At 40.2% G+C, this 26,984-nt stretch overlaps 1 protein-coding gene across 1 annotated transcript; it reads right to left on the minus strand.

Moving 5' to 3' along the window:
* Positions 1-688: 688 nt before the first annotated feature.
* Positions 689-21,097, minus strand: DRG1 (developmentally regulated GTP binding protein 1). The gene is made up of 9 exons (XM_065889805.1): positions 20,913-21,097; positions 20,011-20,134; positions 18,508-18,683; positions 12,721-12,790; positions 9,988-10,157; positions 7,532-7,662; positions 5,949-6,116; positions 5,561-5,683; positions 689-1,002 (listed from the first exon to the last, which is right to left on the minus strand). The coding sequence occupies exons 1-9, from the start codon at positions 20,952-20,954 to the stop codon at positions 903-905; spliced, it is 1,104 nt and encodes a 367-aa protein (XP_065745877.1). The 5' UTR covers positions 20,955-21,097; the 3' UTR covers positions 689-902.
* Positions 21,098-26,984: the final 5,887 nt, after the last annotated feature.

Consider the following 26,984-nt stretch of genomic DNA (forward strand, 5'->3'; position numbering starts at 1 on the left):
CCAGGGCTGCCATGGGAGTTCAGGAGAAGGGCTGGGCTATGGGAAAGGAGACACTTAGTGGCACCCAGCTGGCAGCATGGTTCAGCTAAACTTTCAGCCCAACACTGATACACAGCTGTGCTCTAACTAAAGGAAAGGAACCAGTGAAAACAAGAGCCAACATTCACCAAGTACTTATATGCCAGATACTGTGCTAGTAAGCATTTTACAAGTACCATCTCTCTTAATACTAAGAATCTCCACTCCAGAAGGTAAGTGTTATTACCATCTCCATGTTACATGAGAAAACTGAAGTTTATAGAGATTGAGTAATTTATGCAGGATTCCACAGTTAATTAGAGGTGGGCCTGCCATTCAAAGGCCTGATGTGCCTGGTCAGAGTATTTTACTCAACCGCCATACTACACCATCTCCCAAAATAGCTAGCGTTGCAGGGAATAATCAGTTAACTTACATCAAGTCCTTCCTTTCTCCAGTATCATCTGGGAAAGACCACCTGAAAGGACCAAAACCCACACTGAGTTGGAAGGGTTTCTCACAACTAACCATCAAGTGAGATGTTGCAGTCACATTTTTACCCATTTCACATACAAGACCAAGCTCCCAAGTACTCCTTCTGCAGCTGCCTCACTACACATACCCATCCTCATTTAGTCCTCCTCAAAACAAATTCTGACAATGACACATGAACTGTACATAGTTTGCTGGCCTACCAGGTCCTTTATGCAGCTCAACATACAAGGTGACACCAAGTTAAGACAAGTGAAGTTCCAATTTGGGTGCCTCCATCTCCCTCCCCTGTATCCTGATCCAGTGGCTGCCAAAGCCAGGAGGGGCTTGGAGTCAGGTGTTTGATCATGGAGAAAGCAGCCATGGCCTGGCAGATGGTGAAGGGGATGGTGTCACTTCTTCACAATCTGAATGACATCCTCGTCCTCCAACGTATGGTCTTTACCCACTTTTTGAGGATTGTGTTTCACAGAGAGACCCCACACCAGAGCGCTGTATGGAAGGAAAAAAAGAACAGTTAGCGTAAATAATCACCTAGCTTCTATCTACCTAGGTGCCACTTTCTGCTCAGATTTAGCATTCCAGCTCTTAAGAGCCAAAGGCCTGCAATATCCAAGGTCCCCTGTCCCCAGTCAAAGCCCAAAGGCTTTAGCTTCCTAAGCAGTGTGGCACACTGGAACCTTCACATAAAAAGTGGCAAAGATTTTCGGAAGTTGTGTGGTTCCTCTTGCTCCAAAGCCAACTTATGAAAGTCAAAGAGAAAAAATACAAATGAGAAGTATGACAAGACTAATTCAAAATTAAAAGGAGAAAGCATATGTTTTTAATAGAGAAAAACCCTGAAATAACTGATTGGAAATTGATTCCTACAAATGCAATGTCAGTTATTTACAGACTGTTAGAGAATACCAGTTTTTATGGGGTCTACTGAAACCATCAGTGGGTACTAATAAGAAATGTAGGACCTCCTTCCTCAGCCAAACTAGGAAAACTCTCCTTCCCTATCAAGAAGCCATAACTGATAGGTCTCCTGATTTCTTAGAATATAGAAAGGTAATTTTTATCCATGGGCTTCCAATACTAACAGTATGATGTGCTACTGATGGAAATGAGTGAACAAGACACTGATACCAGCCTCAGAGACTAAGAACTATGTACCAAGGGGTAGAAAACATTGGCCATGTTATTTTTATATTGTCTTTGCTTTAAAAATCTTTATTCCCCCCAAAAAAATAATCATTAAACAAGATTTCACTTTTTTAAATAAAAACAGATAAACAAATAACAAGAAGAGATACATCACCATTAGTAAAACAAATATATATAAAATCTTTCAAATGTACTAACAAGCAAGATAAATGCAGCGTAACCATTTTACTATCTTAAGTTAGAAAACTAATTTTTAGCAGTCAAATTCAATGCCTGCAATAGAGTCAGTGCCTTGTATTTTGCTGATGGCAAAATGTAAACAGGTTCAGCCCTTTCGGAAAGCAATGCAGCAAAACATATCATAAGCCATATAATCATTAATCCTACTTTTGGATTAAAGAAATAAAAAGGGAAAGGTCTGTGCGTTAAGACTAGAAACTTACATAAAGTAGCAAAAGATAGGAAAACTATGGTTATAAAAATTATATATATAAATCTTATAACACAGAGAAAACATTTATATAGTAAATTATCAAAGAATGTGTGCATGTGGTCAAGGACACAAAGGGAATGCAACAGGGACACGTCATAATTAGTAGGCCTAAAGCTGAATTTTTTTTATTATTAAGACAGTTAAAATGCTACTTGTGCAATAATTTAAAAACAAAAACAGGAAAATAGTGACCAAATAAAATTCTATTTGCCTTCATATGTCTCTTCTCCAAAATATTTTTCTCCCCTTTAATTCCTTGGTTAAGCTACAATTCAGAGGCTTTGAACAGTGTTCTGTTACCATGGAAGGCAGGAACTATCCAGAAATCTATAAATTTTGAAAAAAGAAAATGTCTAACTTCTCCCAAGATTCTCCTTCACTGATTCAAGTATGTGTCAAAATATAATGATTTGAGGGCAGTAGAAGTTAGCACCTGTGTGTGGATAGTTACTTTTGATAAAAGGAATGTGAAGCTTAATAAAGGACTTCACTCTTTCAGTATTCTTAGGGTCAGAAACAAGTATGAATATTTAAAAAACTATTTCTGGACTTCCCCTGCAGTCCAGTGGCTAAGACTCCACGCTTCCACTACAGGGGACATGGGTTCAATATCTGTCAGGGAACTAAGATCCTTCATGCTATGCAGCCAAAAATAAATAAATTAATTAATTAAATAAAAACTATTTCTATGCTTTCCTAATTTTCTACAATTACTTTCTATTTTCTCGTTTTTATTTTATTTTTTTTTGTTATTTTTGTTTTTTTCTCTTGTTTTTAAAACAATTTTTAAAATTTCAGCCTGTAAAGATAAAAAGAATTATTGATAAATACTGTAATTCAGTTAGTTAAAATATTTCTCACAGAATTATAGGTTGCAGGTCTGAACTACTTTTTATATATACTAGAATTAAATAAGTAGATTATAGATAATGACAGCCACGTTTCTCACTGCTGGAGAGAGAAGTTAAAATAAGAAAAAGGAGAAGGCTAAAATGAACCCTGTGGTGTTGAACTGGAATCAGAGGTAACAATAAATAAACTGATGGTTCTTAATATAGATAGATAGGATGGATGGGTAAATTAAATAGATACATACATAAGACAAGAGAGATAAAGAAATACAGATGGACTTGTAAGTACAGGTTAGTATCCTTACATACATTTCCTAACTCTGTCTGCTAAGAGGGCCTTACAAGCAACAACAGCCCACTAACAATGAGGAGGCCTAGCACACAGATCTTGTAAACCCAGGCTTCTTGGATAAGTGACTGATTCCAGGGCTGGTGTAGGAAAAATCACTATGAATCAGGAACATCTAGTAGTGCCGAAAGGTAAGGAAATGTTTAAAAAATAAATAAATAAAAGATGGCAGCCTATCAAAAAGAACATAGGAGCCAATCTGAAGGAGCTCCTAACGGCAAAAGCTGGAACAATTTGAGTGACAAAATAACGACAGGATTGGATTATAACACCATTGAATAAATATCCAAGAGCTCATACTAATAAAAATAAATTATGAATTAATAAACAGGGGAGAAGAGCTAGCTATAACTCACAATAGAATTCCAATAAATAAATGTAAAATGAAAGAGGGAAATAAAGAATTACCATTAAGCAAACAACACAGCAATAAATGTTGCAGACAAGCTCCACCATAGATGTTAAAATCAGCAGGTAAACATCTGAAGAGAAACAGATCTTCATAGTCTCAAAGTACCTCCCCAAGACATTTATCAAACAAGAGAGAACTGTATCTTTACAGTAGAGAAACCCAGCCAACACCAACATAACCAAGTTTTCAAAGTAAATATTACCATCAATAAGATATATCAACATCAGGCTTCCCTAGTGGCGCAGTGGTTAAGAATCTGCCTGCCAAGGCAGGCGACATGGCTTCGAGCCGTGGTCCAGAAAGATCCCACATGCCGTGCAGCAACTAAACCCGTGCACCACAACTACTGAGCCTGCGCTCTAGAGCCCACGAGCCACAACTACGGAAGCCTGCATGCCTAGAGCCTGTGCTCCGCAACGAGAAGCCACCACAATGAGAAGCCCGTGCACTGCAATGAAAAGTAGCCCCCACTCCCCGCAACTAGAGAAAGCCTGCGTGCAGCAACTAAGACCCAACACAGCCAAAAATAAATAAATAAAATAAATTTTAAAATAATAATAATCAGGGCTTCCCTGGTGGTGCAGTGGTTGAGAGTCCACCTGCCAATGCAGGGGCCACGTGTTCATGCCCCAGTCCGGGAAGATCCCACATGCCGCGGAGCGGCTAGGCCCGTGAGCCATGGCCGCTGAGCCTGCACGTCCGGAGCCTGTGCTCCGCAACGGGAGAGGCCACAACAGTGAGAGGCCCACGTACCGCAAAAAAATAAATAAATAAAATAAATAATAATAAGATACATCAACATCATGAATCCAGTGATATGATGCAAACTGAGGACACATCATCATTTTTGTGGTATTCTTACCAAAAATGCATAATCCCACTTCAATCATGAGAGAACATTAGACAAACCCAAAGTGAGGGACATTCTACAAAATAACTGATCAGTACTCTTCAAAAAGGCCAAGATCAAAGACACTGAAAGACTTAAGGAAATATTACTGGCAGACTGGAAGACTAGGGAGAAGTAACAGCTAAAATCCCATGTAGATTCCTGAAACACAAAGAGGATGCTGGTAGCAAAGGTATTAAAATTCAAATAAGGTCTATAGTTTAGTTAATAATATTGTACCAATACTAACCTCTGTTCTTGATGATTGTATTATGCTTATGTGAGCTGATAATGTTAGGGAAAGTAGGGTGAAGGATATAAGGAAACTCTATTACTATTTTTGCAACTATTCTGTAAGTCTAAAATTAGTTCAAAATAAGATGTTAAAAGAAGTATATTTCGGGACTTCCCTGGTAGTCTAGTGGTTAAGACTCACGCTTCCAATGCAGGGGACATGGGTTCAATCCCTGGTCAGGGAACTAAGATCCCACGTGCCACACATTGTGGCAAAAAAAAAAAAAAAAAAAAAAAAATTCCACCTGTATCAGCAGTGAGGAGTATGAGAAAGATCAGGGGGACTTACTCCTGCAAAAGGTTTAGAGAGGCCCTCAGTACCCAGTGAAGCCCAGTACGATGCTGGCAGGAAGAATTAACATTTTGTGTTTGCCAAGAGGAAGACGAATTAAAAAGAGAAAGTCAGAGCACTTTGTACTGTCAGCCCTCCCAACCTGAAAAGGCTTTTAGGGTTCTTCCTGCTCCAAGCTGGCATGGTTTTAAGAAGACCCTGCAAAGTTCTAACCAAGCAAGCATCTCCTGATGCCTAATTTCTATAATACTATCCTAAGAATTATTAGTAGAACCAGTAGCTCACAGGGAAAAGAAGGCACCATGGGCCCACGATACTTACTATTTAAATTCTTTGATAAGATTTTTGTGAATCTTCATGCAGAAATCCTCGACCGTGGTCCTGGAGTAAGGCAGCACCACTGGGGATGTGTAATCTGGCAACTGGCCTTTGGGTTTGGTGTAACTAGAACACAGAGGGAATAGAGGTTGCCTACTTCTTGGAATGTTTCATGTGTGAATGCAAATCAACCCTCCATCACCCCGGAGATCAGACCCAGATAACCTCTATCTTGAGGAAGAAAGTGCCCTCAATATAGCCTCGCAGATGAGAGGAATTAACTTATTTATATCTCCAAAAATAGATTATGTTAATGAGCTCTAGAGGGTATCATTTTAGGACAGTCTGGTTTAAATCCTACAGTAATATTACCCTATCCACTAAGACTTACATCCTCACTAGTTTCAGATAGTCCCAGATCTTTTCCAACAGGTCATCAAAATTCCAGCGGTGATGCGCAGAGATGGGTACACAGTGAGGCACCTTATAGATGATATCCAATTCCTCAATGGAGATCTGATCAATCTTATTTAACACATAGATACAGGGGATATAGACTCTGTAGAAGAAAAACAGTACGTGAGTCTGGAGCTGTGGACAAGACTGTCAGTCTGATTATCAGCACCCTCTCACCCAGGACCCCAAATCAGAGATTCTTAAATGGGGTCATAAGAAAGTCAGCCAAAAAAAAGAAAAAGCTTCCTACCAAAATCAGGTAGAACATCCAAAAAGTGAACTATGGGTTGAGAAGTAACAAAACTCAAGCCGTAGTCCCTAGTCATGCAACTAATTACTGAGAAAGCATCCTGCAGTGGAAAGAACACAAGCTTTGGAGTCACAAAGAATGAATTTATTCCCAGCTCTGTCGCTTTCTATACATGTGTCCCTGGGCAAGTCTCAGAGTCCAGTTCCCAGAGTTCTTTTATGAACTGTAAGAATGTAAATATATTTCTAATAATATAACTTTTAAAGAATAAAAAAAAAATTTTAATACATCTAGCAAAGTCATAATCCTAATGTTCAATCAATAGGGCAGCTAAGGTTACTAATAATTAGGCAAGCCACAACTTCTCAGGCTTCAATTACCTCACTTCCAAAACACGTAACTCAAAGCACTAGCTTTTATTTGTTTTCAAAATGCCAGAAATGGACTTTCGTGGTGGCACGGTGGTTAAGAATCTGTCTGCCAATGCAGGGGACATGGGTTCAAGCCCTGGTCCAGGAAGACCCCACATGCCGTGGAGCAACTAAGCCCAGGTGCCACAACTACTGAGCATGTGCTCTAGAGCTTGCAAGCCACAGCTACTGAGCCTGTGCGCCTAGAGTACATGCTCCACAACAAGAGAAGCCACCGCAATGAGAAGCCCGCGCACCGCAACAGAGTAGCCCCTGCTCGCCGCAACTAGAGAAAGCCTGCGTGCAGCAACGAAGACCCAACGCAGCTATAAATAAATAAATAAATAGTTTATTTTAAAATGCCAGAAATAATTTTAACAGTAGTTTCAATTATAATTTAATTTCAAATACTAGTAATAGTAATGTCTCATGGAATAGGGTTTCAGCTCTGTTCCCTTAGAGAAAATAGACACAGCCAGTCTGCTCTCAGTTCTTCAGAACAGCCTACAAGATTTCTCAGATGAATTAATTCTGTGAGAGCAGATTGAGAACCTACCCTCTTCAACCATCATATGATACAGAGCTTCAACCATCATATGACACAGAGCTTAGGGGATAGCCTAGTTCACAGCAAGTAACTGAAACAAGCAATTAGATTATCATGATCAAATTGCAGAGCAAAGAAGGATGTCAGTAATCAAGACCAACCCTTCATTTTACAGCTAAAGAACGCAAGGCCCACTATTATTTAAGATAACAGCACAACTGGAGTTAGAATCAATGTCTGCCAGATTCATAATCCAATGTTGTTGCCATTACAAGGCTTCAAATTCAAACTCAGGCACATTTAGTCAGCACCTGTTTCCTTCCACCACGTCAATGAGGTCATCTGCTGTGGCATCACTACGCAGAGTCACGTCAGCATTATGGATTTTGTATTCAGCCAGAATGCTCTTCACAGTTTCAGCATCCAGTTCACTCTGAGGGCACTGAATGGGCATAGAAGACAATGACTGGTCAGAGAGCAAAAAAAAACCTCTTAAGAGTATCTACCGATGTACCTGGATAATCCTAGATAAGGTGCAAACTTATTTCTAAAGACCATTATCCTGGATGAGAGTACCTGACTTTTAGTAGGAAATACTCAAAAACTAAAAATCTTTCCAAACTCAAAGGAATGTGCTATGGCATGAATTGTGTCCCCATCCCCACCCAAATTCATATGTTGAAGACCTAATCCCAGTATCTCAGAATGTGACTGGAGATAGGGTCTTTAAAGAGGTAATTAAATTAAAATGAGGTCATATGGGTGGGCCCTAATCCAATGTGACTCACATCCTTATAAGAAAAGGAGATTAGGACACAGACACAGAGGGGAAGGTCATATGAAGACAGAGGAGAAGACAGCCATCTACAAGCCAAGGAGAGAGGTGTCAGAAGAAACCAGTCCTGCTCACACCTTGATGTCAGATATCCAGTCTCCAAAATTAAGAGAATTAAATTTCTGTTGTTCAAGCCACCCAGTCTATATAGTACTTTATTATGGCAGCCTTAGCAAAAATACAGAAAGAATGTTCAAACATTATGACAGGATAATAGAAAAGATCTTTTGAGCAGGACAGCTTAAACCTATGCCAGTCAAATAATCTGGACCTCTAGAATGTTAAATGTTGTAGGAAATTCTCATTCTTCAATTATTTGACTTAGAAGCAGCAATTGACAGAATTGATCGTTCTACCAATCTGCAACACTTTCTTTAATTGGCTTCCAGGATTCTAAACTCTTCCAGTTTTCCTTCTTCTTTGTCTGAGATGTCTTATTTGCTGATTCTTCCCATCTCCCAGCGTCTAATCATTGTGGGGGATGGAGGGAGGTGTCACAAAGCTCAATCCTTGAACCTCTTTTCTATTTATATTTGCTTCCTCAGCTAAGTTATCTCAGCTAAGCTCATGGCTTTAAAATTGATAACCACTAAATGTATAGCTCCAACCCAGATCATTCCTCACATGCCTATTTGACAGTAACACTTGGAGGTCTAATTTGAGTGTCACTGGCATCTCAAACTGAACATCTGATCTTCCCCTCCTCTCCAAACCTATTCTACACAAAGTCCTACTATTTTAGTCATGAGAGTCCATTTTTCTAGCTCAGAACAAAAACTCACCATCACCTCCTTCTCTCACAACCCATATCCAGTCCAGCTGTAATTCCTACCAACTATTTCCAAAATCTTTCCACAATCAACCACTCCACATCTCCTCCACTGTTACAACTCTGGTCTAAGAAGCCATCACTTCTTGACTAGATTATTGCAATAACCTCTTAAATGGGTTCTGTGCTTCTGTACTTAACCCATTTCAGTCTGTTCTCAACAACCAGATTGATTCCATTAAAACCTGAATCAATTTTACTCCACAGACTGGAACTCAACCAAAAGTTACCCATCTCCTGCAAAGTAAAAGCATGTTTGGCCCTATACTATGACTTTGTTTCTTACCACTCTCCTGCCTGCTCACTCTTCTGTTCCTCAAATGTGCAAAGGAACCCTCCACCTCAGGGCCTTGCACTTGGATGTTCCCTCAACATGAAACGCTCTTCCTCAAGATATTCACTTGGTTCACTCCTTCATGTCACCCCAGTGAAGATTTCTCTGATCAACCTACTTAAAACTGCAACCCAGGAGACGCAAGAAGGAAGAGGTATGGGAACATATGTATAACTGATTCACTTTGTTATAAAGCAGAAACTAACACACAATTGTAAAGCAATTATACTCCAATAAAGATGTAAAAAAAAAATAACTGCAACCCTCCCACCAACACTCTCCATCCTCTTTCCCTAGTTTACTTTTGTCCTTAGTTTATCATTATCTAATATACTATAATCACTCATTAATTTTGTTTGCTACTTTCCCCATTAGAATCTAAGGGCCGGAATTTTTGTCTATTTTGCTCCCTCTTCCATTCCCCCTGAAAGCCTAAAACAATGTGTGGCCCATGGTAGGTGCTCTATAAATCTGTGTTGAATGAATGAAAATAGATGATATCAGCAGCCATCTACTTCATGCAAACATAAGACTGGTCTTTAGTCCCATATCACCCCAAATAACCCAAAGGAAGAAATAAAGTCACAAAGGTAAGTAAGTCTGAGACCGACTCTTGTCCTACTCTCTCAGTCATTACAACATCATTGTATTACCTCAATTAGTGCTGGGAGAAGCCAGGCAATTTCCAAATGTCAATGTCTATGTACCACAATCCACTCTCCACCCCAGTTCCTTCAGCAACCTGCCCCATATCACCTTTTCCACTTACAGTGGCCGTGAGATTAATGCCTCCTTTATCCTTCTTCTTAAAGCCAATGTTGGGGGGTTTGCTGTTCAAGCGAATGCCAAAGCCTTCCAGCTCATTTTCTATTATCTTCTTATGTCCCAAGGGTTTCAGGACATCCAAAACAATCAAGATCAAGTTACACGTTCTGGCCACTGAAGAATTGAAAATAAAATTTTTTTCAAAGCTCATTAAAGACTTAACATAATTCAAATACTCCAAAAGGGGGAGGGGGTGGAACATAATTCAAATACTCCAAAAGGGGGAGGGGGTGGTCTAGAGTTCCTACACTTAAGAGACAAAGGATTTTTTTTTTTTTATAAATACACAGACACACATGAAGTTCTTAAGCTTTCCAAAGATTTATGCCAGAAGTCAATCTGCAATGTATTCTTTGTTTTCTATTAGTGTATCTAGAGGATGTGTCAACTTCTAGATACACTAGTAGAAAAATAATTTGGGATGAAGATAATAACCTGAATTCCTGAAAAAGTTCAGAAAGATTTAAAACAGTAAGAATTCTAAAAGAATAAGATTATCCAGTTAGCATATTTTTTGTCGACTTTTTTGAGATATAATTTATAAAAAATAGTGTTAAGCACGTGGCTTGATGACAAATGTATATACCTGTATAACCACCACAGCAACTGAGATTCAGAGGATTTCCATCACCTCCAAAAGCTCCCTTATACCCCTTTGCAATGAATCTTCCTCTCAATTCCCTGTCAACCACTAATCTGCTTTTCTTCTTCTGTTTTTAAAATGTATTTATTTATTTTTGGCTGCGTTGGGTCTTCGTTGCTGCTGAGCACAGGCCTTCTCTCGTTGCAGTATGCAGGCTTCTCACTACAGTGGCTTCTCTTGTTGCAGAGCACGAGCTCTAGGCGCACGGGCTTCAGCAGTTGCAACACGTGGGCTCAGTAGTTGTGGCACACGGGCTTAGTTGCTCTGCAGCATGTGGGATCTTCCCAGAGCAGGGCTCGAACCTGTGTTTCCTGCACTGGCAGGCAGATTCTGAACCACTGTGCCACCAGGGAAGTCCACTGACCTGCTTTTCTGTCACCCTAGATTAAGCTGCATGTTTTAGAATTGCATATAAATAGAATTATACAAAATCTAGTCTTTTGTGCCTGGCTCTTTTAATTTAGCATATTTCTGATAGTCATCCATGAATGACTTCAAACCTATAATTCCATAAATAGCTAAATTAATAATATAAGGGTAGAATAAAAATACTTTCAAACATGAAAAGAAAAACCAGAACAATGTACCTATCATTCACTCTTTTTCAGTAAGTTTCTAAAGAATGTGCTTCAGCAAAACATTAAAATAACCCAAAAAAGGTAAGACGCTGACTCTAAGAAATAGGGGATCCCACACAAGAACACAAAAGAAAATCTCAGGATGACAGCCATGCAAAAAGCCTAGAGCTGCATTATCCAATACAGCATCCACTAGCTGCCTGGGGCTATTCAAATTTAAATTAATTAAAATTCAATAAAATTTAAAATTCAGTTACTCAATTGCACCAGGCACACTTTAAGTGATCAACAGCCACACACCTACAACTACCATATTGGACAGCACAAATTCAAAACATTTCCATTACTGTAGAACATTTCCATTACTGGACAGTGTTGGTCTAGAAAGCAATCAATCCAGATTGAGGCATAAAGACAAAGGGTAAAGGAAGGTAGTGTCAGGGTTGAGGGGAGATAATGAAAGCAGTAAGACTGTATTTGGAACTGTATTCAAGTATCTAGAAAACTACTGATTAATAGGCATTTGATCTATTGGAACATGTGAAAAATATTAACAAACAGAAAAGTAAACAAAATAAAACAAGAACCAATTATTAACTCCATGAAAAACAAACTTCAAAAACAGATCTCAACAGAAAAGAAACCAAGTCATAACACACTACTTATCTCAGTACAACAAAAGTCAGACAGTCATTACATAATAATATATACCACAACTAGTGAGTTAACTAAAAATTATCATACAACTTCTTTGAAAGAATAGAAAAAGAGACATGGAGTATGAGAGCTAATTTCCTACCATAACATGAAACCAACAGATGGTATCTAAAATTAATTAGTCATGAAATAGCAATATAAGCATAACATTTTAAAATATGAAATAGAAGAAACAGTTGAAGACTTGTCAGTACCTGCCAATGGAGAATGACACTAAAGGTGAAAAGAGGTGGGGTAGCAGATTATTGCAATTTATGATTAGCCTTTATTTATTTATTTACTTTTGGCCGTGCCTTGCAGCCTGTGGGATTTTAGTTCCCCGACCAGGGATTGAACCCGGGCCCTCGGCAGTGAGAGTGCAGAGTCCTAACCACTGGACTGCCAGGGAATTCCCCTATGATTATCCTTTTATAGTATTTTACCTCAAATAAAAAGGAAAGAAGAAGAAAAGGCATGGGTGGGAGTCAGGAAACCTGAGTTCTAGCTCTGAATCTGCCACAACAGTGCAACACTGCACCAACGCACTTCACTTCTCCTGTCCTTAGTGTTTCTCTGCAAATGGGGATCTGGACTGATACTCTCTGAGGTCCCTTTAAGTTCCGACATTCTACTCCAGTGAGAAGTCAGGTAAAACTATGCCCTTCATTGTGGTACCAACTCCAAGCCCAACAGTCCCATCTAAAGGAACAGTACCCAGTAAAGGGATGATATCCTGGGATGGTGGCCCTGGAACACTCACCTGCAATGACTTGACGACCTCTACCTTTCCCATCCTTGGCACCCTCAATGATACCTGGGAGATCCAGAAGCTGGAAGATTACGGAGAGAAAAGGAAAAACTGATTATAAATCTGAACAGATCAAATAGAATGATTTATTTCTCAAGTAGTCAAAATTTAGGAGATCCAAATCCAATCTTCCTTATAAGTGAATGTGTAAATCTTACTTTTACTAAGCATCTACTAAATGTCAGCTGCAAGGTTCTTACATACTTTATCTAGTTCAAAATGCCTAGTAAGTCTGTGAATAAGGATATTGGTTGAGATTCATAGAGGTTAAGTGGTTTGCCCAAAGTCACAGTCTTAATAAACAAGATTATAATCCACATTTTGGGGGCCTTAATCCATTATTCTAACTAATATTTTTCAATATTCCCCCACTTTTCAGAAGGCTGATGCTCCATACAAATTCCTTACTATAGATAATAAGTGGATCATGACATTCACAAGCAATAAATCCTGAGACCTTTGTGAATCCTCCAGTTCACAAAAATTTCTGCAGCCATTCTTAATCAGGCAAGCACATAAAAATCACCTATAAAACAATTAAAAATGCAGGGGCTTCTCTGGTGGCGCAGTGGTTGAGACTCCACCTGCCGATGCAGGGGACACGGGTTCGTGCCCCGGTCCGGGAGGATCCCACATGTCGCGAAGCGGCTGGGCCCGTGAGCCATGGCTGCTGAGCCTGCGCGTCCGGAGCCTGTGCTCCGCAACAGGAGAGGCTACAACAGTGAGGCCCGCGTATCGCCAAAAAAAAAAAAAAAAGCAGATATCTGAGCTTCATCCCTGTAAATTCTGATTTGGAAGGGCCAAAGCAGGATTCAGATATTCATCTGTATTTCAGAAGGCTCCATGGGTGACTCTGATAGGTGTCCCCAGTTGAAAATGACCACTCAATTGCCCAGGAAATGCAATAAAGTAAAACTTCACAGAAGTCACAGTGTATGTACTTAATGATGAGAACATCAAAACCAAATCCATAGCACCGATGATTCAAATTCACAAACTATAGTTATAAGCCCTTGAGAGTCTGTTAAGAGCATATGTAAAATCTGAAAATACCAAGGGCCATACTACTGTATGGCCAATACTGAATTACCCATATGAACAGACAGGTATATAGCTGCAGCTTATCAAAACATCATTTAAAACTAGCTTTTGCTGGGGAATTCCCTGGCGGTTCAGTGGTTAAGACTCCGCGCTTTCACTGCCGAGGGCCCAGGTTCGATCCCTGGTCTGGGAACTAAGATCCCACAAGCCTCGCGGCAAGGCAAAAAACAGCAACAACAATAACTAGTCTTTGCTATAAGCATATCTGATATCACAGAAATAAACTTCACATTAAATAAACCACAAGGAAAAAGAACAAACTCAGGAGGTGCTTAGAGAGTTCAACTTTTCCATTCAAGAACCTGGTCAAAATGTCCTTCCTATTCCTCACTACATAATAAATAACATTACCTCCTCTAAAACTGATACAACGCACCAGTTAAATTGAGCTACCCTTTCTCTTTCAAAAAACGTAATTTATGTTCAATACACCTGCCTTGACTTGGAAACTTTAGTTACACTGATTTAAAAGGCTACATGGGGGCTAATGAGCACACCAGATCTTGATTTCTAAACATCTGTCTCCAATAAAAGGAACGCGCACTCCTTCAGAAGTGGCAGATTCCAGGGCTGGGGCAGGGAAAATATAAGATTAGCCTGGAACATCATGTGGTACCAAAAAATAAGGCATTACACACAAAAAGATGGGGGCTTCTGGAAAGAACAAAGGAGCCAACCTGAAGGAGTTCCTAACAGTCACACCTGGAACAATGTGAGTAATAAAATAATGGTAGTACTGGATTATAATCCATGAAATAAATATCCATGAGCCCACAATGACACAAATTCAATAAATAAATGGGAGAGAAGGAATAGCTCCTCCATATAATAGAATTCCAATTAACAAATGTAGTAGGAAAGAGAAAAATAGAGAATCACCATTAAGCAAGAAGCACAGTAATAACTGTTGCATATGAGATCCAGATGAATGCTAAAATGAGTGGGCAAGTTTGTGAAACAGGATTTGTATCTTCTCAAAGTATCTCCCCCAAGATATTTATTAACTACAAAAAGAAAGATAATAGCTTTACAGTAGAGAAACCCCACAGACACCACTTTAACCAACTGATGGGGGTCAATATTACCAATAATATATACTAACATCATGAATCCCTAAGATGCACTGAGAAGGACATACCACCATTTCTGTAGTATGCTTGCCAAAAAAATATAATACCTCAGTATAATCATAAGAAAACATCAGAGAAATCCAAATTGAGGAACAGTCTACAAAATAACTAATCAGCACTCTTTTAAGAGTGTCAGGATCATGAAGGACAGGACTGAGGAACTATTACAGGTGGCAGAATAGGAGAAAGAACCGAACGTAAAATGGGATGATCACAAATAGAATCTTGAAAAAGAACACTGGTCGGGAAACTGGTAAAAATTCGAACAAGTTCTATAGTTTAGTGACTAGTACTGCACCAGAGTTAATCTATTACTGATAATTATTCTATGTTTATGTAAGGTGCTAATATTAGGGGAAGCAGGGTGATATAAGAGAACCTCAAAATAATTATGCTAAGTGAAAGAAACCAGCCAAAAAAGAGTTCATTTATATTTACACATGGTCTTATTTATATAAAACTCTTAACATGTAAACTACAGGATGAAAGGGGCATGAGGAAACTTTGGGGATGATATGCTCACAATCTTGATTGTGGTGATATTTTCACCAGTTTATAGATATGTCAAAACTTATCAAATTGTATACTTCCTGTGCAGTTAACTGTATGTGAATTACATTTCAATAAAGATGTCTGAAAAATCAAAACGTCTATCACCAGTTGTTCCTAAGAAATTAAGTCTAAAGTGTATTTCTTCAGCCCTCCCAAAGATTCTGTAATCTACTTCCACCACTTTGTAAATCCCTGCCTGCTTTAAAAAAAAAAAAAAAAAAGTATTCCATCAGCAAAAGGCTTTATACTGAGACAAGAGAGCAAGAGCCATGGCACCTGAACATGGCGGAGAAATTTATTGAAGCCCCTACAAATGTAAAAGCAAGTTAACTTTAGCTTTTCTTGAGAGGGAAATATTTAAAATTACATTAAACTATTTAAATATTTAAAATTACATTGAACTATTTGAATGTGGCAACTATATTTCATCCAATAAAAACAGTCTATGCTTTACAATTCTGAATTTCAGATTACAACCAACTAAGAGATGAGAAAATAAAAAATATTTCTTCAAATCATGTAACTGTAGGATTTTAAGAATTGGAATGTTAACCTACTTCAAACTCAAATGCCTTCAGAGATTAAAGCAGGTACAAGTCTATATATATACATATATATATATATATATACACACACACATATATACGTATACACATATATATGTATACATATGTACATCCCTGGTTAAGTGGTGGTTCAGCCATTACTTGAACACCTCCAGACACAGTAATTAATTACCTCAAGAGGTACCATTCCATTTTTAGGCACCTTTATTGTTAAAAAGATCTTCTTTCCTAACAACAACAAAGAAAACAGAACTCTCCCTCTTTATAATTCTTATTAGGTGGTTCTAATTTTGTACACCATTCCCCACCAAGTCACAGATAATGAGTCCTCTGCCACAAAACAGCCTTTTAAAAGAACATCTGAGGGCATTTTAATCCAGTTAAACACACCTACTAGTATGCTTACTTAACTTGGTTTCTGGAGAAAGTCAGAAGGAAAAACAGAGGCAGAGGGCACAGACAGAAAAGAAAGTACCATGGAAAAAAGGAAGAAAAAAACCTAAAAAGATCAAGAGACTGAAATAAATGAAGGTTTTGAGGAAAAGACAAGGAAAGAGAGGGGTTAAGTGGCTATTTATTCTGATATACCCAGAAGCCCTGAGAGAGGTGCCATAACATCTCATCAGGAAAGAGGTTACTCTCTGAGCTGCCAAAGACTCTGAAACCAGATGAAATTAAGCAATGGTCCAGATATGCCCAAGTGTCCTCATTCTTGTTACTATATACATTTGGACATGGAGTCCTAGAAAGGTACATGTCCTAACAGTATCTGCATGGGTACCTAACCAGAAAGAAAAAAAGCCACTGAAAATACCACCAGGACACTGGTCCCTCACTACTTCAGATTCTATAATAAAGAAGCATGAATGTACTTCACAACTCACTGTGTAGCTCAGCAAGAGGGAAAACAAATACCTACACCAAGAGTTTCCAAATGATGTGCCAAGGCACTCAGGGCGTTCTAAATTTTCAAAAGAAACAGCAGTTCTTAATATCTGTCAAGCACTGAGGGAACTACTAAATCCAAGAAGCCCACAATTTCACCATTAGATCCTAGTACACTGCTTTCAATCACATCAGATCCGAATCTTTGGGAAGTTGGATTTTTCAGCGATTACTATGGTAAAAAATAAGCACTACACAAAAATCGGTGTCGAAAAGGAAACAAATGTGGCAGTATCCAATCTGATTCCAAAATTTGAGAAGTTATATGGTACCCAGCAGTGCCCATATCCCATTAGTAAATAACTGTAGCTGTAAGGACATAAATAATTGTTTGGATCTAACTATTTAACAAACAGAACCATTAGGTTATTTCTTTTAGCCTGGAGCACCATAAAAAATTACTGGGACCAGAAAACTATCAGGAAATAATTGCTGAGACACTAAGGGTCCTGTGAACTAGAAAGTTTGGGAACCTCTAGTCTAGATTCAAATGCCATGAAATTCAGAACCTTACCTTCTTAGCTGTGGAGCAAAAAAGAATGTGTTCCATTACATTTTACACATTCCTTCTTTCATACCCAAGTGGACTCCTCATTTGGGAGCCCTAAATCTATCATCTATCTGAGAACTTCTCAAGACGACAACTTCATTAAGCCTCACAGATAAGAATTATTTTCTAAAAAGGGTCCGAGTGGGCTTCCCTGGTGGCGCAGTGGTTGAGAGTCCGCCTGCCAATGCAGGGGACATGGTTCGTGCCCTGGTCTGGGAAGATCCTGCATGCCGCGGAGTGGCTAGGCCCGTGAGCCATGGCCGCTGAGCCTGTACATCCGGAGCCTGTGCTCCGCAACGGGAGAGGCCACAACAGTGAGAGGCCCGCGTACCGCAAAAATAAATTAATTAATTAAAAATAAATAAACCAAAAGGGTCCGATCATGGTATTTATTAAAGTGTCTGATGGCTCCTAGCTATGTACAAGATAAAATTCAACTTCTTAAGCAGAAACATAAGATCCTTCATAATTCAGCTCCAACCTACCTTTCCAGATTGTTTCTACTACTCACTGTCCCACAGCTAAGCTCACACCACAGCAGGCTGTTCACTGTTATGGCTGCTTAAAACTGTCCTTTACATTCTTCGGCTGGTGAAATTCTATTTGAACTTCAAAACCCACCCCATTGTCACTTTCTACATGCAGCTTTTTCTGCCTTACCAGACCTTCCCCCACCTCCATCCTCAGGTGGAAAAAGTAGTCCTTCCTTTCTCTGTGTTTTCACAAACGATATCCCACTGTATTATTGTTTTTATGTACTGCTCTATCTCCCCTACTAGACAGTGAGGGCCTGGTAGATCAAAGATCAGGCCTGGCATATACAGAGCTCCAAATAAGTGTTTTTTAAATGAAAGAATTGATTTCTTCCCTTCCTTGGCCTGCAGGCCTGACTCACCTGGATCTTGGCACCTTTGTATCTGATGACACCAGGTACAGTGGTCAGAGTAGTGAACTCATAGGCTGCCACCTCGGAATATACCCCTGCCAGGTTACTGAGCAGTGTTGACTTCCCCACAGATGGAAAACCCACAAACCCAATTCGAGCATCACCTGTCTTGGCAACGTCAAATCCTAAAACATCAACAAATATAAAAAGGAGGAGGAAAGTTATCCCTGGGAGTGTTGAGACTCATGTAATTCCTTTTACATTCTGGTTGCCTATCCCTCTAGAACCTATTTCTCCAAATTTTTACATTTTATCTCTAGGGTAGAGCTTAAGCACACAAAATTCCCCCATAGCAATTCACAATATTTAATGGAGTGGAGTTTTTTTGTTTATTTTATTTTTTATTTTTTTTATTGGAGTATAATTGCTTTACAATGGTGTGTTAGTTTCTGCTTCACAACAAAATGAATCAGTTATATATATACATATGTTCCCATATCTCTTCCCTCTTGTGTCTCCCTCCCTCCCACACTCCCTATCCCACCCCTCCAGGCAGTCACAAAGCACCGAGCTGATCTCCCTGTGCTATGTGGCTGCTTCCCACTAGCTATCTACCTTATGTTTGGTAGTATATATATGTCCATGCCTCTCTCTCGCTTTGTCACAGTTTACCCTTCCCCCTCCCCATATCTTCAAGTCCATTCTCTAGTAAGTCTGTGTCTTTATTCCTGTTTTACCCCTAGGTTCTTCACAACATTTTTTTTTCTTAAATTAAATGGAGTGTTTGATGTAAAAACTTTACACCTCTACATGTTATATACCTTTCTAGTACCCACAGTATTTAGGGCCCAAATATTATATAACCACTGATCAAAAAAATCGGTTTCTTTTCTTTTTTCTTATAAACTCCGGGGACTGTGTCACTGACAGAGTTTTCTTTTCTTACAGTGGGTTGCAAACAAATTCAAAGCCAAATTTGTGGCCCTTCTCTAAGAAGTGTACAGACTTTATGACATTACTTTTCATCCTAACTTTATCTCTCAGCTTCAACTTATTCTTTCTACCTTCACTTCCCTTTGCATTAATTTCCTTTATCTTGTTGACTATTTATTTACATATTTCAGTGAGCCAATGTAAATCTATTTTGGATCAGTACAGGATATACATAAATAAAACCCTAGTTCACTTAGAGAATATTCATTTGCCTTTGAAATCAGTAAAATTGGGAATTCCCTGGCAGTCCAGTGGTTAGGACTCAGTGCTTTCGCTGCCAGGGCCCAGGTTCGATCCCTGCTCAGGAAACTAAGATCCCACAAGTCGCATGGCATGGCCAAAAAAAAAAAAAGAAAAAGAAAGAAATCAGTAGAATAAAATAAATACAATTCAAGAATTTAGGCTTAGGAAACACAAACCGACTTTGATATAAAATTTTAAATTATTTTTAAACCATATGCCTTTATTACTTTAATAAAAATTATACCAAGAAAAAGAAAGTCGAAGCAAAACACAAACCTTCTCCTGGTCCACCACCACCACCACCTTTTGGAGTAATGAGTTCCCTGCGAAGCTTAGCAAGGCGAGCCTTAAGCAGCCCTAGATGGTGTGCTGTGGCCTTGTTCTTTTGCGTCCGAGCCATCTATAAGGGAGGAATCACAGCCCTAAATCAGAAGCAGTTCCTACAAGTTAAAACATCCAGAATGAATGCTCCCCCAGCTCTGAGAGAATGATGTTTTTTATCTAGGTCCCACTAACTTCAATACACCCATTTTAAGTCAGACCTAAAAGAGTAAAAATCCATTCTCTCCATCACGCAGACCATTCCCCGCATTACAGAGCAAACAGCTGAGGCCCAAACAGAAGAAACATGACCAAGGTCATTACAATCAGCATTCACAGATTAGACTAAAACTCAGCTGCCGATTCCTTTTCAACTGCTTGTACCTGGTGTGCCCCCACCGATTTTAAAGAGCTCTGAGCACTTCAGACCATACAGTCACACAACAATCCAGGTGGAATCAACAGCCACCGCAGATGACAATTTACATCCAGATCATATTCCCGGGAGCAATACTCTGGGAAAGGGGGTCATCAAAGTAGAGACTGGGGAAGGGGAGGGCAGTTCGAGGGGCGATAAAGAAAGATACTGAAGTACGCGAGCAGGTCAGGGCAGAAGTGGGGGGATAGGATTCAGTGTTGCTCACATAAAAAGAAGAAAAGACTGAGAGAAACAATGTTCAGACAGGCGCAGAACGCTGGAAGGGGGCACTGACTAAGTTGCACAGGTGTAGAACGCGGGCTCGGGATGAGGGGAGTCGGGGAACGCGGGCCCGGTCCTGAGGAGGCTGAGGGAAGTTCAGGCAGGAGAGACGCTGCCGAAGAGGAACGCTCGGACGAAGTGTTCGAGCGCCCATTACCTCGGCTTCGATCTCCGCGATCTTAGCTAAAGTGCTGCTCATGGTGGTGAGTCGCGGGGGGCGCAGTGGCCTCCACACGGACAGTCTCCCTTCGGACACCCGCCAGCAGACCTTCCACCGCCACCAGGCGCTACAGCAGTGCGCAAGCGCGGTACTTCCTATTTCTCGCGAGAGTTCCGCGCGAGACTTACTGAGAGATATACAGCGTGAAATGGTCTCCTCCTCCTCAGCCAACCGCGCCCCGTCCCGCGAGCCAGCGCGGTGTCATAGAGCCCGCGGGAATGGGGGCCAGAGAGGCCACTCCGGTCCTTACCTCTCTGAGCGCGCCGAGGGTCGCGCGCCGCTCGGCCCCGCCCCGCCGGACTTGCGCCCCGCGTCCTGCTCCGTGCCCAGCCCCCGGCACGTAGTGTGTGATGAGTGACTCTTCGCTTCAGGCCCGCAGCTCTCAGACCCTCTCCCTGAAAAGCGCGCTCGCGGCGTCCACCCGTCTTCTTCGCCGGCACCGACGGGTCCTGGGGCCCCTTTCACGGCTGGGAAGACACGGCGGGGGACTCCTCGGCCTCCAGGGTCGATGTAGAGACCGATTTTCAGCCTGTCTTCTTGGGAAAAGAAAATGCCCCCTTTCCATCACTCAAAACTATTTTTAGGTGTTTGTTTTGTTTACCCCCAACCCCGAGTAGAGTGCGCGGCACATAGTGAGCCCACAATAAATGCATGATTGACTGGATAATTCCCAGAGAACCGGTACTTGAAATACTGAAAAATTCGAAACTATGTGAAGGATAAATAAATAGTGGTACCTCTGTGCTGTGAAATAGTATTTCAGCCGTTAAAACATAGATCTGTGTGGTCTAACTGGAAGGATGTCCAGGACATATTGTTTAAAAAAAAAATGGTAGCAGAACTTCACTAGGTTGTGATCCCATTTATGTTAGTTTTAAAATTAGATGTTTATTTATATAGGTGTACACGTCGGAAAGCGCATTGTTAAATGGTCTGAATAAAAGGATACAATCTCAAACTGTTAACAGTGGGATAAGATGCAAGGAAAGGCAGAGAAAGCCTTTCACTTGTTATTCCACATATTACTGTGTCATTCAATTTTTTTTAAAGATTAACATATCCATGTATTATTTGTGTAATAATTATAATAGAATTTAAAATTTCAAAAGACGCCTCTTCCCCAAGTGTCTTGTGAAGAGGATGCCAGGACGCCCAGGAGCTGTGTGCTGATTTTGAAAGCTGCTTCCTGTGGGATCAATGAATTCTTGTTGATAGATTGATTGATCCATCGGGAGTCCGCAGGCCAGGCTTAACCTGCAGGGCTGGCCTCCACTCAGCCCTGGGAGGGAAGTTTATTTATCTAAAATTGTAAGTAAGACCAATTCCAACTTGCCAGAGACGCAAAAGGAGGTTTATATCCGGCACAAAGGAGGGAATGGGAAAAGGCAAGCTTTTACAGAAGGTCCCAAAGGGCTCAGGAGTTTCTTTCTTTTCTTTAACCTCAGCCTTTTCATAAATAAATTAAGGGGTGATGAGGTAATTAGATCCCACACTGTCAGTAATAGAGGAGGGAAGGAGAGGAGAGGAAGTCCAGCTGGAATGGGATATGATCAAAGATCAGTCTTAAAAAACAGATAAAATCAAATCAGCAGGACTTTACTTAGAGTACTTAAGGAATTAATTGGCTGACAATATCAAGGGTATGATGCTCTGCGAGTTAGGTTCTACTTAGCAAATCTGTCACAGGAAACCTGCAGCTAAGTTAACCACTTCATTGCTCAAAGACACCCCAGGGCCCACCTTAGGGGCCCAAAACTGTCAGGATTGTGCCAAAGGGTAATATTGACCTCCCTCAGGGTACTGGGTGGCCATCTTTTTTTTTTTTTTTTTTTTTTTTTTGTGGTACGCGGGCCTCTCCCTGTTGTGGCCTCTCCCGTTGCGGAACACAGGCTCCGGACGCGCAGGCTCAGCGGCCATGGCTCACGGGCCCAGCCGCTCCGCGGCATGTGGGATTTTCGCGGACCAGGGCGCGAACCCGTGTCCGCTGCATCGGCAGGCAGACTCTCAACCACTGCGCCACCAGGGAAGCCCATAGGTGGCCATCTTATTCATCCAAAAAATATTAACTGAGCTCCTTCTGCTGTTTAGCACCGTACCAGGTCTGAGGACAGAGCAGAGAGTGAATCAGATACTGTCCCTGCACTTAAGAAGTATCTAGGTTGGGAAGCCAAGGCCAGGCCTTTAAGCTCAGCTTCTAAGAGCCAGAGCCAGCCCAGGTCTGCTGGGCACTAACCACAACAGAGGGCCTGTTTGCCATAGGGCTAAACCACTAGCGCCTTGGCATTGTATTTCTTAAAAAAAAAATTAATGAAACAGAGGAAGGACAGACAGAAAAGCTTTGTCTCTTGCCAGGACACTCCAATCATTCTGAAATAACTGGTTCTTCAAATGGGCAGGTGTTCTCTGCACTTGCGTTTTCTGCTCAGTATGCTTTTCTCCCACCCTTTCCTTCTACCACCCACATCTTTTCTGATCCACACCGTCTCTGAGATGCTTTCCTTGGAACTCAAGCTTGGGTAGAGGCCCACCGATGGCTGCCCCAGGTTCTTACCCCATCAGAGCACAATCACCCTGCTTGGTTACTCCTCTGACTTCCCACCAACCCCTGGGCCCACGAGGGAGGAGCAGCATAAATCTCCAACACCAGCATTGGGGCAGCTACAGCAAGCCCTTGAAACATATTTATTAAACAAATGGAAACAAAAACAAGGGGACAGGAAAAAAGAATTTTTAAGAAGAAGCAGGAAAGATTTTTTCTTTCCTAAATGAGCATTTATACCTTATTACAGACAGCATAGTAATTGAGAGCTAAACAACTGTGTCTGGTTGGTGGCAGGAGAAATAACAGGATAATGATACATGAAAAATCCATGTAACCACTTTTTTAAGCTTAGCTTCTAAACAGATCAAAATTCCCAGATACCCTAACAGTAGAGGGTGGGAAGCCCTCCATGAAGGATAGGTATTAATACCAGTAGTGAGTGATGTATGTTTTGCTTTTAGATGGGGGATTCTCAAGAATGTGCACATCTAGGGCATGATGAAGACAATTCTCTACAAACACTTTGTCTCTTAGATGCAAAAAAATGAAAATACACAAAAGTCTTCACTAAGTAAAAGTCTGCCTCTTCTGCCATTCAAGTGGGTGATTCCTTGACCCATATAATAGTCTAGTCATTTCAGTTCAGTACATGTTATGTGCGAGGGACTGTGCTAGGCACTGGGAATACAAAGGTAAGATGCCTTTTAACCCCCAGGAGAGGAGTAAAGGTATGAAGATACCCAAAACTCAGTAATACAAAGCCCAGTGAGTGAGGCAAGTGTCAGAAGAGATATAAACAAGGTACCTTGTGGGGTTCAAAGAAGGAAGTGCCTACATCTGGTTTGGGTCAGAAAACGGCTCCGCACGAGACGTGCCCAGGAAGATGGAGATGAAAAAAAGGGAACATTCCAGGCAGATGAGCAAAGGCAGGGAAGAGGGAAGCACAGCACACATTTGTGGGCTTCACAAGTGCCACTGGGCTGGAGCAAGTGTGTGTTCTAAGGGTGTCCCAAAACAGGAAATCATTCCTAAACATCAACAGACAGCCTGCTCACCTGAGATTGTGAATACGGTCAGCATGGGCAGTCATTTTTTGGGTAAAGAGCAAACAGTACTTTGCTAAAAGATAATTCACTTTCTTTCCTTAACCTTCTCCTGAGAAAATTGTAAAAATATCCCCAAACGTGTATTGTTTGTTCTAAGTATGCTCAGAACTGAATAAATGAACTAATGAGAAATCTTATTAAGAAATGTCAACCTAGTTTAGCAAAATGGATGTAGAATAGAGAAATAAATGTGCCTCCAAAGGCTTACTCATATTTAATTGTGGTATGTTAATAAAGAAATAGACATTCAATTCTGATGTTAGCAAGCAATGGGAAGGTAACAGTGGTAGAATTGAAAAGTATAGGAGGTCTTCTAAAATAACGGGAGGGATAAGGAATATGATTAAGGCAGCAAAAGTAAGGAAAAAGAAAAGAGAAAATAATAAGGTAGATAGTAAATAGCAATAGTAATAGTAATAAATAATAGTAATAGTAAGCATAAAATAGAATGAAAGGAATAACATCCAATATATCTGTTATCATACAATAAAGAGACTGAATTCCCCTTTCAAAAACGGAAATTTGGGGGCTTCCCTGGTGGCGCAGTGGTTGAGAATCTGCCTGCCAATGCAGGGAACATAGGTTCGAGCCCTGGTCTGGGAAGATCCCACATGCCGCAGAGCAACTAGGCCCGTGAGCCACAACTACTGAGCCTGCGCATCTGGAGCCTGTGGCTCCACAACAAGAAAGGCCGCGACAGTGAGAGGCCCGCGCACCGCGATGAAGACTGGCCCCCACTTGCTGCAACTAGAGAAAGCCCTCGCACAGAAACGAAGACCCAACACAGCCAAAAAATAAAATAATTAATTAACTAATTTAAAATAAAACAGAAATTTGGATTTTTAAAAAATCGAGCTGGTTCTTAAATATGAAAAAAACACCTAAACAATTGACAAAGAAATGTTAAAAATAAAAGAATGAAAATAACTGATACATAGATGGTTAAAGATGTGCCAGATAAATGCAAACAAGAAGAAAAAGAGCATTATTCATAATAGGTAAAAAGTAAAAAATAAAAATAAAAATAAAAAAATAAAAAAATAAAAAAATAAAAAAAAAAGTGGAAATAATCCACATATCTATCAACTGATGGTGGATAAATAAAATGTGGTATATCAATAAAATGGAATATTATTAAGTAATAAAAAGGAATGAAGTATTGATGCATGCTACAATATGCAAAACCTTAAAAACATTATATTGAGTGAAAGAAGCCAGTCTCAAAAGACCATATATTATAAGATTTATTTTATATGAAATGTCCAGGACAGGAAAATCTATGGAGACAGAAAGTAGATTAGTGACTGCCTAGGACTTGGGGGTGGGGTGGGAATGGTGAGTCGATGACTGCTAAAGGGAAGGGGGTTCTTTTAGAGGCGATGAAAACGTTATAAACTTGATTGTGGAGATGACTGCACAACACTGTGAATATACTAAAAACCACTGAATTGTATTTTTTAAATTTTCTATATAGTCCAAATAGTAGAGATTATATAGGCTGTTTTCTCTGAACAGAATCCAATTAAACTAAATATCAGCAACAAAAATATGAGGGAAATGTAACCACTTGGAAATTAAAAAACACTCTCCTAAAAAAAATTTAAAAAGTGAAATTTCAGGGGCAAGATAGAGGTATAGTAAGAGATACAAACTACTATGTATAAAATAAGTAAGCAACAAAAATATATTGTACAGCACAGGGAAATAGAGCCATTATTTTGTAATAAATTTAAATAGAGTATTGGGAATTCCGTGGTGGTACAGTGGTTAGGACTTCATGCTTCCACTGCTGGGGGCCTGGGTTCAATCCCTGGTCGGGGAACTAAGATTCTGCAAGCCACACAGCGTGGCCAAAAAATTAAAAAATAAAAATAAATCAAATAAATAAATGGAGTATACTCTATTAAACAATTGAATCACTATGTTGTACACCTGAAACTAATATAATATTGTAACTCAACTATACATAAATAAATAAATAAATAATAAAAAGTGAAATTTCAAATTATCTATAATCTTATGAATAAAACGTTTCATACAAAACCATAGGAATACTGCTAAAGTTGTACTCAGAGGAAATTGTGTAGTCTTAAAGGTTTTAATTATTTTTAAAAAGATAGGGCTTCCCTGGTGGTGCAGTGGTTGAGGGTCCACCTGCCGATACAGGGGACACGGGTTCGTGCCCCGGTCCGGGAAGATCCCACATGCCGCGGAGTGGCTGGGTCCGTGAGCCATGGCCGCTGAGCCTGCGCGTCCGGAGTCTGTGCTCCGCAACGGGAGAGGCCACAGCAGTGAGAGGCCCACGTACCACAAAAAAAAAAAGAAAAAGATAAATGAGTTACATATTCAAAATTTAAAATT

This window comes from Phocoena phocoena, chromosome 13 (genome assembly GCF_963924675.1).
Source record: "Phocoena phocoena chromosome 13, mPhoPho1.1, whole genome shotgun sequence".
In the NCBI taxonomy this organism is placed as follows: domain Eukaryota; kingdom Metazoa; phylum Chordata; class Mammalia; order Artiodactyla; family Phocoenidae; genus Phocoena; species Phocoena phocoena.

Coding starts and splice junctions, on each gene's coding strand:
- DRG1 (XM_065889805.1), bottom strand. CDS start 20,954: ATGAGCAGCACTTTAGCTAAGATCGCGGAGATCGAAGCCGAG. Junction 20,135..20,912: donor TCGCGGAGATCGAAGCCGAG/GTAATGGGCGCT, acceptor CCTCCCTTATAG/ATGGCTCGGACGCAAAAGAA. Junction 7,663..9,987: donor GCATTAATCTCACGGCCACT/GTAAGTGGAAAA, acceptor ATGCCCATTCAG/TGCCCTCAGAGTGAACTGGA.